The sequence below is a fragment of the Cibotium barometz genome, chromosome 45 (assembly GCF_041138505.1).
Source record: "Cibotium barometz isolate CiBa-2024 chromosome 45, ASM4113850v1, whole genome shotgun sequence".
NCBI classification, from domain to species: domain Eukaryota; kingdom Viridiplantae; phylum Streptophyta; class Polypodiopsida; order Cyatheales; family Cibotiaceae; genus Cibotium; species Cibotium barometz.
In genome coordinates this window covers 43,111,916-43,124,191 of record NC_141090.1, presented here as the reverse complement: position 1 = coordinate 43,124,191, position 12,276 = coordinate 43,111,916, and the positions used below count along the sequence as shown (strand labels likewise).

Genomic DNA, 12,276 nt, shown 5'->3' with positions numbered 1-12,276 from the left:
TTATGTAGAAATAGAAACGTCCCAGAATTGCTAGTTTAAATCACTCTTGAAAAGAAATGAGGCGAGGAATCAATCATAATGGAGCAAAAAAAACAAGCTTGAAGACGAGGAAAATTGGATGCACTTGCTAGCAAATGATGTATGTATATCCTAGACCTATGGGAACACAAATTTGTGATGAAAATGGTAGAGACATTATTCCAATCACATGACTGTAACCCCAGTGCTTCCAAAAATAGATATATCAGTTCCACCAAGGAAGGAGGAATCAAAAATGAGAGAAAAGTATTCCAAAGAGCCAAGAACTATACCAATCATGTAAGTCTTGCATCAAGCAGCTCCTCTGATATAGTGAAGACAAAGAAGGAGAAGTGTTGCAAGAACACCGGGGCCTTCTCAAAGAATTTCTCGAAAAGAGAGAAGCTCTACTAAAAAGAGCTAAGCAAAAAATTAGGGCTAAAAACCCACCAAGCCTCAAGGGGGAAGAGAAGTACTTGCAATAATGTGAAAACCTTAAAGGAAATCGAGGAATTCTACTCTAGTTGGAAGGATATAATGAAAAGAACCACTGTAAATGTCATCAAAATAGATCCTAAGATCGCTAAGGTGCTAGCCCACCATGACTACTCTTATGATGCAGTTTTGATGGACTCCGAAAGATTTCAAAGTCTAGACCCGAAACAAGGCCATGAAGGAAGGGAGAGTCAAGAAAGAGGTTAGCCTTCAAGACTAACTACCAGCGATGAGAGATCGTTTGCCGATGCCTCCCGTAGGGTGTAGTCGCCAACACAAATAGGGAAGAGTAGATGAAGCTCTTACCCTCGTACTGCTTCCTCTGCTTCTCTTGCTTGCAGCTCAGCCCTTAGCATGAACCAGGCTCTGATACCATGAAAAGATGCAGGGGAGAAGAGAGCTTGAGCTCTTGCAACAAGCACACACACACGCACACAACCCTAAAAGAGAGCACACAAGGTGAGAGGCTGAAAATCTTCTTCTTATTCACACAACACTCAGCACACCATATACAAAGATAAGAGTACACATAATATGAAAAGTACTCAACCAAATACATACTAGGGTTCTCTATAGTGTGAACCCAACTAAATGAGCTGGCGCTATAACTATGCCAGTCTCTAGAATGGCTGTCACACAGCCTGTCATCCCACTGGCCGCATATCACCCATGATCTCACCAACCATGCAAGTGGTGTAAGTGTGGGGCCTATCCCCCAGGCGGGTCATCAGTGTCCACCGCCTCACTAGATGAGCTCGATATCTCAACAAAGAGGACTCTAAACATATCCCTTCTCGATTCAAAGACTATAAAGGGGAAAACCGAAAGGTGTGTGTGCCACCACCAAAAAGGGAAAGCCTCGAGGAACCAGGAGTGTCATATGAGACAGACCAAAAGATGCAAAACAATTGGATGTAGCATTGCCTAGAGAGGAACCCAAATTGTTGTGGATAGCCCAACTTAACCAAGAAGAGAATACATAACTTGTAGCAATTCTCAAGGAATATAGAGATATGTTCGCTTGGAGCTATGCTGAAATTAAAGGTGTCCCTCTAGATGTTTTCCAACACACACAATTCCTTTAGTGGATGGTGCTAGGTCGATCACACAACAACCGTACACATATAATGAGACCTACACCAAGGTAATCAAAGATAAAGTTGATAGACTTATCATTATTGGGTTCATTTATGAGATTCAGCACACAGATTAGGTGTCACCAGTGGTGATTATGCCCAACAAGAACAGTAAGATTCATGTGTGTGTTAACTTAAAAAAACGAAAACATGGACTTTCCCATTAGTCACGCTAGTGGATAACTCAATGACCCTGAGAAGAATTATATAACCACAGAGAGGGAAGTTTTTGCAATTAAGAAGTTTTTCCATTATCTTTTGGCGATGAAAAAATCTATATTATTTTTAGATCATCAAGCTTTACTCTACCTTATGAATAAACCATGGGCCATAGGGGGTGAATTACTTTGGTGAGTTTCCAAGTGTTGAGATGCCAAGCTCAACATGAGCTGACATTTATAACGTGCCTGAGTGTGACCGTTCTACCTTTACAGCATTGGCACATGTTGTAGCTGACACGACAGATCTTCGCCCAGTGATTCTATACCTGGACTACACCTACCTAGTCCAACTGAGTTATGGCATGCTTATCTTGCTAGCTCACCTACTTAATGTGTTCACATTATGTACCACTTATACATAGTACTCTAGTACTTGTGTTCGTTTTTACTTATCTTTTATAGACCTCTGTTGAGAGCAACAAGTAGAAGAAGATTTCAGCCTTCCATATCTGTGTGTGTCTTCTCCATTTTTGTAAGAGTGTGTGTGCTTGCAAGAGCACACACACTCTCCTCCCTCAATCTTTTTATGGTATATCAAAGCATGGTTCAAACTAAGGAGCTAAGTGGCAAGCAAAGAAAGCACGAAGGCAAAGAAAACGGTACATAGGTAAGAGCATCAGCATCTCTTTCATTTCTTATTTTGGTATAACAACCCCTAGGTAGCTCTAAGAGCTACACATCTCCGATTGAGGAGCTGTCTTCATAAGTATGAAAGTTTCTATATTGTGCTCAATACTTTATATTAACGATTTACGACCAAAATTGCATTTTGGGTACATTTCGACCTCCGTTTGGACACAGCAAGATGTTTTTAAGCACTTCTAGGAAGTTCTGATTTGGAACTATCTGTGTGCAAACTCTAGTTTTACAATGCAATAGTCTATTTTGAGTGTCCAAATAGTGATTACACATGTATTGCTGATTATGGATGTATGTACGTGTACTCTAGTCATGTGTTGTGACATATAGATTATGCAAATGTACTACTACAGAAGTTACAGCAGATATTGTTGTGTTATAAGCTGCATACAGAAATTGCCTATTTAGAGATTTCTAGTTGTTGCAAGCAAAGACGTCTAACAACATCAACCAAATTGTCAGTGAGAAGCTTGACAAGAACAACTTCCATGCATTGAAGTTTAGAATGACCAATTTTCTAATAGAAAAATGATTTTGGGACTATGTTGAAGGAGCCTCTGGAATTGCATAAATGGAATGCTACTCCAATAGAGATAAAGGCATTCAAAGAGGCTAGAATAAAGGTGATATTGGCTTTCAACACAATCAGTGTGACAGACACTATGATAGGGCATATATACAGGGTGCCACTCCAGTAGTTGTAAAACTGGTGAAGATGTTCTAGAGAAACATAGAGGCAAGGAAGTTGGAGCTAAAATAGGAGCTACATATAGTGGAGAAGAAGAACATGTCCATCAATGAGTATGCATTGAGATTAAGGATATTGTATTGATGTCTTAGTGGAAGATGATGACTTGGTGAGTGTCTATTTGAATGGGCTTAGTAAAGAATATAAGCCATTCAAGACCTCTATTGATGTAAGAGAGAATGTTCCCAACGTTTTAGATTTGGTGTCTGTGTCAATCATCATAGAAGAGGTCTTTGGGTGAAGACTCTTCCTCCCAAAGCAAGAATACTTTAAAACAGGTCTTCTACTCAAATTTACATAGAGGCAGAGGTAGAGGTCGCAGTCGAGGCCAAGGTGGTGGCCGTTTTGGAAATTGAAATTATGGGACAACATCAATCCAATGATTCATAATAGCAGCAACACACGCAGATGGAAGAGGCAAGTCTCAAGGCACAGGGAGCCAGAGAGGCCGAGGCAATTGGTAAAGATAGTAATCTGGGTCAAATTCAAAGGATTGCTTTTATTGTGGCAAAACTAGGTCACTTTGCATTAGATTGTCACAAGAACTAGAGTGACATAAAAAGTGGCAAGTTGTAGCAAAATAATTATGCAATTTCAAGCAAGCAGGCTGAAGACAGGTGTGAGTATTTGTTTGTTATGTAGGCATATGTTGAATTCAGTGACCAAATGTATCCACAAACGGTGATGATGTATGGTATGTAGATTTGGGAGCCTCTAACCACATGACATATCATGGTGATGAGTGGTTTGGAGATGTAAAAAATCTAGAAAATCCAGGTTATTTAGAAACGGGCAATGACACGGCTTATCCTATTGCTCACATTGGGAATATGTCATTGGCTATGAAGGATGGCAAGATGAGGTACTTGGTTGATGTACTTCATGTGCCTAATATAACAAAGAAGTTAGTTTCTCTTAGGCAGATGATTGAGCAGGGTTTGTAGGTACACTTTAACCCCGAGAAATTTGGTTTCTATTGGTGGGCAAATAATTTGAGCAGGGCTTGCAGGTATACTTAAACCCTGAGGGCTGCCATGTTGAGGACTTCAACAACAAATACAGTTTGGTTACAGAGGTCAAAAGAGTGGGCAGAATGTTTACTTTGGATATAAGGATACATGGGGTGAAAGTTGCTACGTTTGCACAAGGTACATGGGTTATAGCCGATATAAATATCTGGCATAAACGTATTGGTCATGTGAATGAGAGTAGCAATTAAAGTTTATATAGAATTCAAAAATTATTACAAGTTTGCCAAAGTTTAAGGTGGATGGAATGCATAAAGTATGTGAAGCATGTCAGTTTGGAAAAGAAAACATATATTTTCACATGATGGGAATGCAAGTAAGATAGCACTTGATGTTGTGCACTCAGATGTATGGGGGTTGACAAAGATGGCATCAATGGAAGGATGTCATTACTATGTTTCTTTCATTGATGACCACACAAGGAAGGTGTGGGTCTATTTCATGAAAGAGAAAAGTAAAGTATTTACTTACTTTTAGAATGCTAGCTGAAAAGCAAATTGGTTTGCAAGTTAAGTGCCTAAGGTGAGATGGAGGGGAAGAGTACTTCTCTGAGTTCAGTGAGAACTTGAGAAAGCATGGAATTCAGAGGCAATACATGCAGGTACACTCCACAGCAAACATGGTGTTGCTAATGAGAAGAAGAATAGGCACATTACAGAGGTTGCTCATGCATTGATGGTCCCTGAGAAGAGCATGCCTCACCATTATTGAGATGAATCTTGCAAGACTGCAGTTTACAATATAAATAGGACCCACATAGTAGTGCATGGTGTGAATCTCGAGGAGTAGTATACTAGTAGATAACTAGATTTGTCACACTTGAAAGTGTTCGGATGCATTACATGTGTACACATTCTTGATGAGCTACATGGTAAGTTAGATCCAAAGGCTGAAAAATGTGTGTTCATTGGTTACTCTCTTGAGCAAAACGGGTACAGATGTTATAACCCTATCACACGTGAGATGAAGGTGAGCAGGGATGTTGTCTTGAGATAAGAGCAGTTGTTATGCTCATGTATAAGACTCAATTGGGACTGATGCACAAGAGCAGGTGGTTGCACAGAATATAGGTCAGCAAAATCACAATCAATTGAGTGGACTAAGAGAGTCCTCTAGTAGGTCTGTTGACCATGGAGTGGTAGGCTACACAACAAAATAGTCATGCAGGTTCAACAAAAGTGCATCACATAAAGATAAACAGAAGGTTGATTAGTCTCTTGGTATGCCTGACATTTCAGCAGGGCATTCATATGTTAATGGAGAGTCTAGTGAAGAGCCTTGATGGGAAGTTTGGGATTCCGGCTATATCAGAACACATGGTGTAAGGAAGGCTAAGGCAATTGTGCAAGGACACTACGGACAAATCCAAGACCATACAGGTCGGGTAGAGTCATAAAACCCTGTTTAGAGATTTATGTATAATGGTTATGTAGCTCACCATTATGCATACATGATGGTGAAGGTTGTGCAGGAGGCTGAACCCACATGTTTTGAGGATGATGTTGAGCATGTACCTTGGGAGAAAGCCATGGATGAAGAAATGGCTACATTGGATGAAAATAAGACATAGGAATTGGTGCCTTTGGCTGAGGGTAAAAAGGATATTAGATGTAAGAGGGTCTACAAAGTGAAGCACAACTCAGATGGAAGAATTAGCAAGTACAAGGTGAGATTAGTTGTTGTTGCCAAAGATTATGCTCAGACCTATAGCATTGATTATGAGGAAACATTCAACCCCATTGCCAAGATGGCAAATCATGAGAGCTGTTATTACACAGTGGCTTTGCATTAAAAGGTTGGGTTTTGCATTAGATGGATGTAAAGAATGTGTTGTTGCATGGTAGTTGCAAGAAGAAGTATATTTGAACCAGCCAACCTAGTTATGGAGCATTTGAGCCACCGAGATTATGTCTGTAAGAGCTACATAAAGCCTTGTATACCTTGATGCAGGCACGGAGAGCATGGCATGATAAGATTGCGCATTATCTTTTCACCATTGTCTTTCATATGGCAGATGTTGATCATTCACTCTATGTGCAAAGAGTGGTAAGGAGATTGTGGTCACATCACCATCTATGTGGATGACTTGATTGTTGGGGGTGACAATGAAGAGAAAGTTGAGAATGTAAAGGGTCTCCTCAAGAAGAAGTTTAACACGAAGGATTTGGATGAGCTGAGATACTTTCTTTTCATTGAGGTCATCAAGACACCTAAGGTCATATGGCTATCATAAAGACAATATGCATTGGACATGTCCAAATATAGTATGGCTAGCTATAAGCCCATTTCTATACCATTGGATCAGAATGGCAAGTTGAGTGCAAATTCCTAATCACTCTTCACTCAAATCAAATCAAATGAAACGAAATTTAAATTTAGAATGTGATGGAATAAGTAGTTTTAAAGTTCTTTTATTTAAACCAAACGGTTTACACTTAAAGAGAATCCTTAGTGGCTGAACATAATTTACACCAGACCGTGATTAGGATTTGATACAGGTATGTCTTTAAGCTAGAGAGACAAGCGTAAGCGTTCAATTGAGTCATCTATATGCAGGATGTAGCAAGCATAAGAGTTAAGTCCAAATGAGTTCAAGAGAAGCGATGCAGCTAAACCTTTAAATTCACAAAGAAATGCAGACATGAACCTCGCAATCAAAGGCCCATGGACCCCCATTGAGTGTACTTGCACAGCATGTTTCCTACATTCAAATCATACCTAGGGATGTCCACCATAAAGGACATATGCATCTAGGCCATTGGGACCCATGCATTGAGAAGAAGCACTTGGGAAAACCCCCAAAAACCACTTTTTTTTTAAGTCCAATCGTAAATCGAAAGGTCCAATCGGGCGATCCAACTCTCTAATTGGTCAATCTTACTCTTAAATCGCCAATCGCCAAAATGGATTGCATGTCCCCCAATCGTCAGCACAGTCGAATCGTGGATAGCACCAATCATCTCGCGATCGGAGAACACTTCAATCATCAAACCTTCAATTGGCCGATCGTCTTGTCTCCGATCATCTGATCCAATAGAGCAATAGTGCAATCGCTAATCCAGTCGCGAGATCAATCTATAACTTTGATCGCCCGACTACTATATGGTCTAATCGTCCGATCGTCTTCCAATCATCATTGCAAAACCACTTATGCCACATCATCATCATCATCCTAGTAAAAATACCCAAAACCCCAATTACACAATTGTTTCTGCACAATCACTAGCAATTGGAGTGTGTAGAGCATCGAGGTTCCACAATCGATTGTCTCCTCAACCTCCACCTCTGCACGAGCCTCGTAGTCAAACTTGTCAATGGGATAGCAACCAAACCCGTAGGCATCCTACTAGATGCAAATATTAAGACACCATGATCCTTTGCATTCAGCAAGACGCCCAAGGGTTCGGTTGTGTTCTCTTAGACATCCTACTAGATGCCAAGATTAAGACCTTACAACGGAGAAGAGGGTCATACACCATGATCCTTGGAAGGCCTTACATGAGAGACGCAAGGTTTGTTTACAACTGGGAAAACCAATCACATCTATATACGCAAAGGCAACCAGTCCTTAGACTTGAAAACAGGGAAGACTCAACGCATGGATCGAGACATTCTCGCCAATGAGTCTGACACAACCATTGGGACCGGTTCAATAGATATTTGTAGAGCATGAAGCACCTGTATAGCTTGTAAACACAACATGTTGAATGGTGAACATGAGGACCAAGAATATGAGCCCCTCGAGGCTTGACCACTTGTTCAAACCTCATTTGATTACAAACTGATGTCACATGGTTGAATGCACCATAGTTCTATCAAAATAATTTTGTTAGGATAATAAGTAATGGCTTCATGTAGGAGACATGCCCTGCCATCTGGATAGCACGTAGGCTGATTCAAGCATGATCACATCTAGGGAGGACAATGTAGAGGATAGAAGAGCACTCAGCATCCTGGGGTAGGACAAGATCCATAGACGCAACTCTGAAATGTCAAGGTGGAGGAGCACTACCTTTTCATATGTCATGAGATATGAGGAAGGTTCCATTGCCTCTTTAGAGAGGTCTGGTCCATTGAGCCGGGTAATTGACTTTCTGGACTGGCACTACTCGCCTATGTAGAAAGCCCCATACTAGGGCCCCCAAAACTTCACACACACTCATTAGCAAGTTTTTTTTCCAACCCAAGACAGAAAACCTTGCGGCGATTACGAGGGGCCTCAAATTCTCACCATATGGACTAGGCACCACACATTTGATCCACCCACATTGGCAATAACTGATCCACTTCACACTACCCTGCCTCACAGTCATCACATTGGAGAGCTCTCCAATTGCAGTCGGCCAAACACACACAGCCTATTGGGCCAAGGTGATTTTCCACATGGCAACTCTAGATTTGAGAAATCTTCCAAAGACACGACTGCTCCCTCACACGCAATGGATGTAGAGAGCTTGTATGAGGTCAGAGTTGCAGATGCTACAAAATGGCCTCCCTTTTGCCGGACAGATGCTTTGTACAAGCGCAGTTTTAAACAATTCGCATGCGTCAGCCACTACATGGCCACCTGTAACCCTCTCTCATATGGATGTTATGTTTCTTGTCGCTCCTTTACTTCATCTTTTTCCATGATACAGTTACTTCATGGATTCATTGCAACTCTTGTGTCTTTTGTAGAAAATAGTATACATTTCTTTCTCGTTTCTTCTCTATCTCACGACCAGCATGCAGGAGACGGCCAGAAGGCTGCTAATGTGCAAGCCAGGACAATTGCGGTGCACCTCAAATTGTTGCATAATACATGAGATGGTGCTTCTTCATGGATGAGCATCACAATACAAAAACAAATTCTTAAAGACTATGATGGATTGCAATACTAGTTGCTGGCTAACTATTGCTGCTGCGATCCATGGATATACTTTCATAACATTGGAGATCAAAAAATAGCTCTCAATCTGTCAGTCTAAACCTGGTAAGTTTCCCCGTGTTGAGTCAGATTAAGCCTGTGATCCCAAACCACTATTGGACTGATGGAAAAAAGAGCCAACAAAAGAACAATGAGCAAACAAAAGAGCCAGGAGACTCAGATATTTAGGATGTTCAACATATGCTGCAACAGCTAAGCCCATGTGAGCCCTCAAAATGCCATGTGCTTCTAGCAAGGATGAAAGAATTAAACCTGATTTTAAATAGTTAATTGTCACCATAAATCAAGCTCTATCAAACCTGACAAAATTTTTTGAGCCCGAAACTTCAGGGGCATGGGTGGAAGCCTTGTCCTGTGCATCTATCCCAATAGAAACATGTGAGTGCCTGCCAATACGACTCCGTTCCACAACCTTTTTGACCATCCAAGAACCACTCAAAATCCGTTTCCTTTCCTCCTTAGATGCTCTGGTCATGGAGAACATTTTTGACTTTATATGTGATTTCACTCTCGCTCGAAGCCTATCCAGGTGATGATCACACAATAAATAACCTACCTTTGCCCTAAGGGGGCAATGCCAGCCCTTTCCATCAGATCTATTGCAAGGGTTTCCAAGTCCTGTGATGTCCTGCTTCATAGATTTTAATCGCTTCTTATGAGATAGTCCACCAATTCCTTCACATGCCTCTTGATTAGTGGCAGGGTTTAGAAAATAGGAGCCTAGTGAGGGCTTCCTCCGTGTCTTACCTGTTCTTGCTCTACGAATAGCTGCACAGGCAGCCCAATACTGAGCGATGCCATGCTGTTTTGTTGACTTTACATTGTCTAAACATTTATTTCCATTCTCATCATCATTTTGTTCGCCACCCTGCCCATCCTGCTTCCTGCCAACTGAATGATCCTCATCACCTACTAATGCACTGCAGAGAATATACTTTGACTCTTCAAGTGGCATAAAGTAGGGTGAGTTAGAAACTATCTTCAAAACCTCCACTCTAGGTACAACACCACCCTCATGCAAGCCAGGGAGTCCTTGATCCAGAATTCTTGAAACAGCTTCTCGAGCTGTAAGACCAGCTTTCCCAGCCTGCATATAAACTTGATAAATGGAATATACTAGCCCCTCCTTTGGTTGGTTAGCCGGGTGATCAGAAGCAAAGTTACATGTCTTCTCTGAAGGTACATCCTTTGTAATGGTAGCTTCGGGAATCTCTTTCAAAGGTTCATCTGATCAAACATAAACTCTGGAGTGTGAGGTTGCATTTAGACAATGAAACATTCAAGTGTAAACATAAAGCAAAGCAGAATGTAGCCATGATTCATTAGCTTGAGAAAGCTAAAGCGTATAGAAAGACATGCATGATACCCCCTAAAACAAAAGGGGGACAGAAACAGAGAGGAAATGGGGGGGGGGGGGGGGGGGGAGTTGTGTTGGGACTAAAGCCTGGAGTTGAAACCCCACCTAATGCAAAGGCCAGTAATAGGATACAATCTCGCTTTGCTTCCTCCCAAAAACTCTGCTCACCACCCCCCAGTAACCCTCTCCGTAGCATCCAAATTGGAGTCAATAGTGAAGGGCTTATGATTAAACTAGTCACAATCTTCCTGACCTGCACACAGCTCCCGAATATCATCTTAAGGTAAAGCATGAACCATCACGCTAATGTCAACATCCAGTGGTGGCAAAAAATACTGCATTACTCGATCTCCTCTGGTCTACGTCTAGCTAGAGCAAGGTTGCATTTAAAACCTGTTTTTTATTATTTAGTACTTTTTGGACTTCCAAACGTTTCAAACTTAAAAAACGTTTGTGTTTTGGTTTCTTCCCCCGTGTCCTTTTTTCTATTTATTATGTTCAGCGATTGCTTTGTATAGCCCATTTGCGCTCATGACATCAGACAGATCTGACATTGTCATTTGATTTTGATTTATCATTTGTTTCTACTATCTACTTGAATTGTCGAATTCCAATCATGGTGTATTTGGGTATGTCTAGACATTGTTTATGTTGTGAGTGCTAATTTTGAAATTCTTAGATAGGCTGAAATGCTAGAATGTGACATGTGTTAACACATCAAAGGATATTACATAGACTTCGAGCTTTCTTGACCAATCTCTCACACAGACACACACATATATATGATTTTAACACTGTAAAGTACGTAACGTTTTTGACGTACTTTATCGGTAGGCAACGTTCTATACTACATACTAAACTTGTGCCGTTTTGTACATTTGAAACTACCTTGAGCTAGAGGCTAAAGCATGGTGGTACCTATATGCCATGCAGGACTCCTCTGAGATCCAGCTGAATCTGCTGTTAAATTCAGGTACTTGTTGCGGACAGACTGCTCTTGGAGATGCTACAAAAAATCCTTGCTCTCTTACCAGGTCTCAAAAGACGACAAATTTCTCACCATATGCTGTAATGTCTACAAGGACCCTGTCCAACTACCAAGCTAGTGACCCTGCTGTGTAAGACAACTAGCACCAATCAATCACACACAGTAATCCATCAGCCTCACATTCAGCACAACCAGCCTGCTGCAGCAGGCTATCTCCAAAAGTCAGCTCCACCCAGGCATGGGTGAGCACCATATGCAATGCTCACCTTCAAAGTAGCACCTATTACCTAATTGTTTGGAATCGTTAGGAAGGTCATAGTCTTATTGACGTGTAGCTCCTTGCACGGCACCCTTGGGGGTGATGAGCAAGCTACTTATTGCCGGAGTAGGCAATTATAGCCCCCTTACTGGACGGGCCCTTTGAAGTTTGTCCAAAGTGGGACTGATAACAACCTCCTCACTTAGTGTGCCCATCATGAGTATGCTATGATCAACTTCAAAGTAGCACCTAAGCATTTGGAATGGTTAGGGAGGACACAGTTGTTGGTGATGTCCGCCCGGCCACTCCCGACTAGTTCAGGTGTGAACCCAACTTACTCACATGCATTTTTCCCCTGTGGCTGGACACAGGTTTTTTCCCCATGTGAACACACTCTTGTGTTGGGCACTTACCTCTAGGCTTTTAGTACTCTTTTGTACTTTCATGACACATTATTATC

At 41.4% G+C, this 12,276-nt stretch overlaps 1 protein-coding gene across 2 annotated transcripts in view; it reads right to left on the bottom strand.

The window, feature by feature from the left end:
• Window positions 1-9,346: 9,346 nt before the first annotated feature.
• The window catches only part of LOC147612791 (uncharacterized), a 41,988-nt gene continuing 39,058 nt past the window's right edge, over window positions 9,347-12,276 (bottom strand). Inside the window, exons 4-5 of one of the 2 annotated variants that reach the window (XR_015263531.1) lie at window positions 10,675-10,822; window positions 9,347-10,439 (exon numbers count right to left, since the gene is read on the bottom strand). Coding sequence is in view for 1 of the 2 variants with exons in the window: in XM_086783402.1 (XP_086639528.1) it covers window positions 9,496-10,439 (944 nt within the window). In the remaining variant the exon portion in view is untranslated. The remainder of the gene's footprint in view (window positions 10,440-10,674; window positions 10,823-12,276) is intronic. The other variant, XM_086783402.1, reaches the window with a different exon arrangement.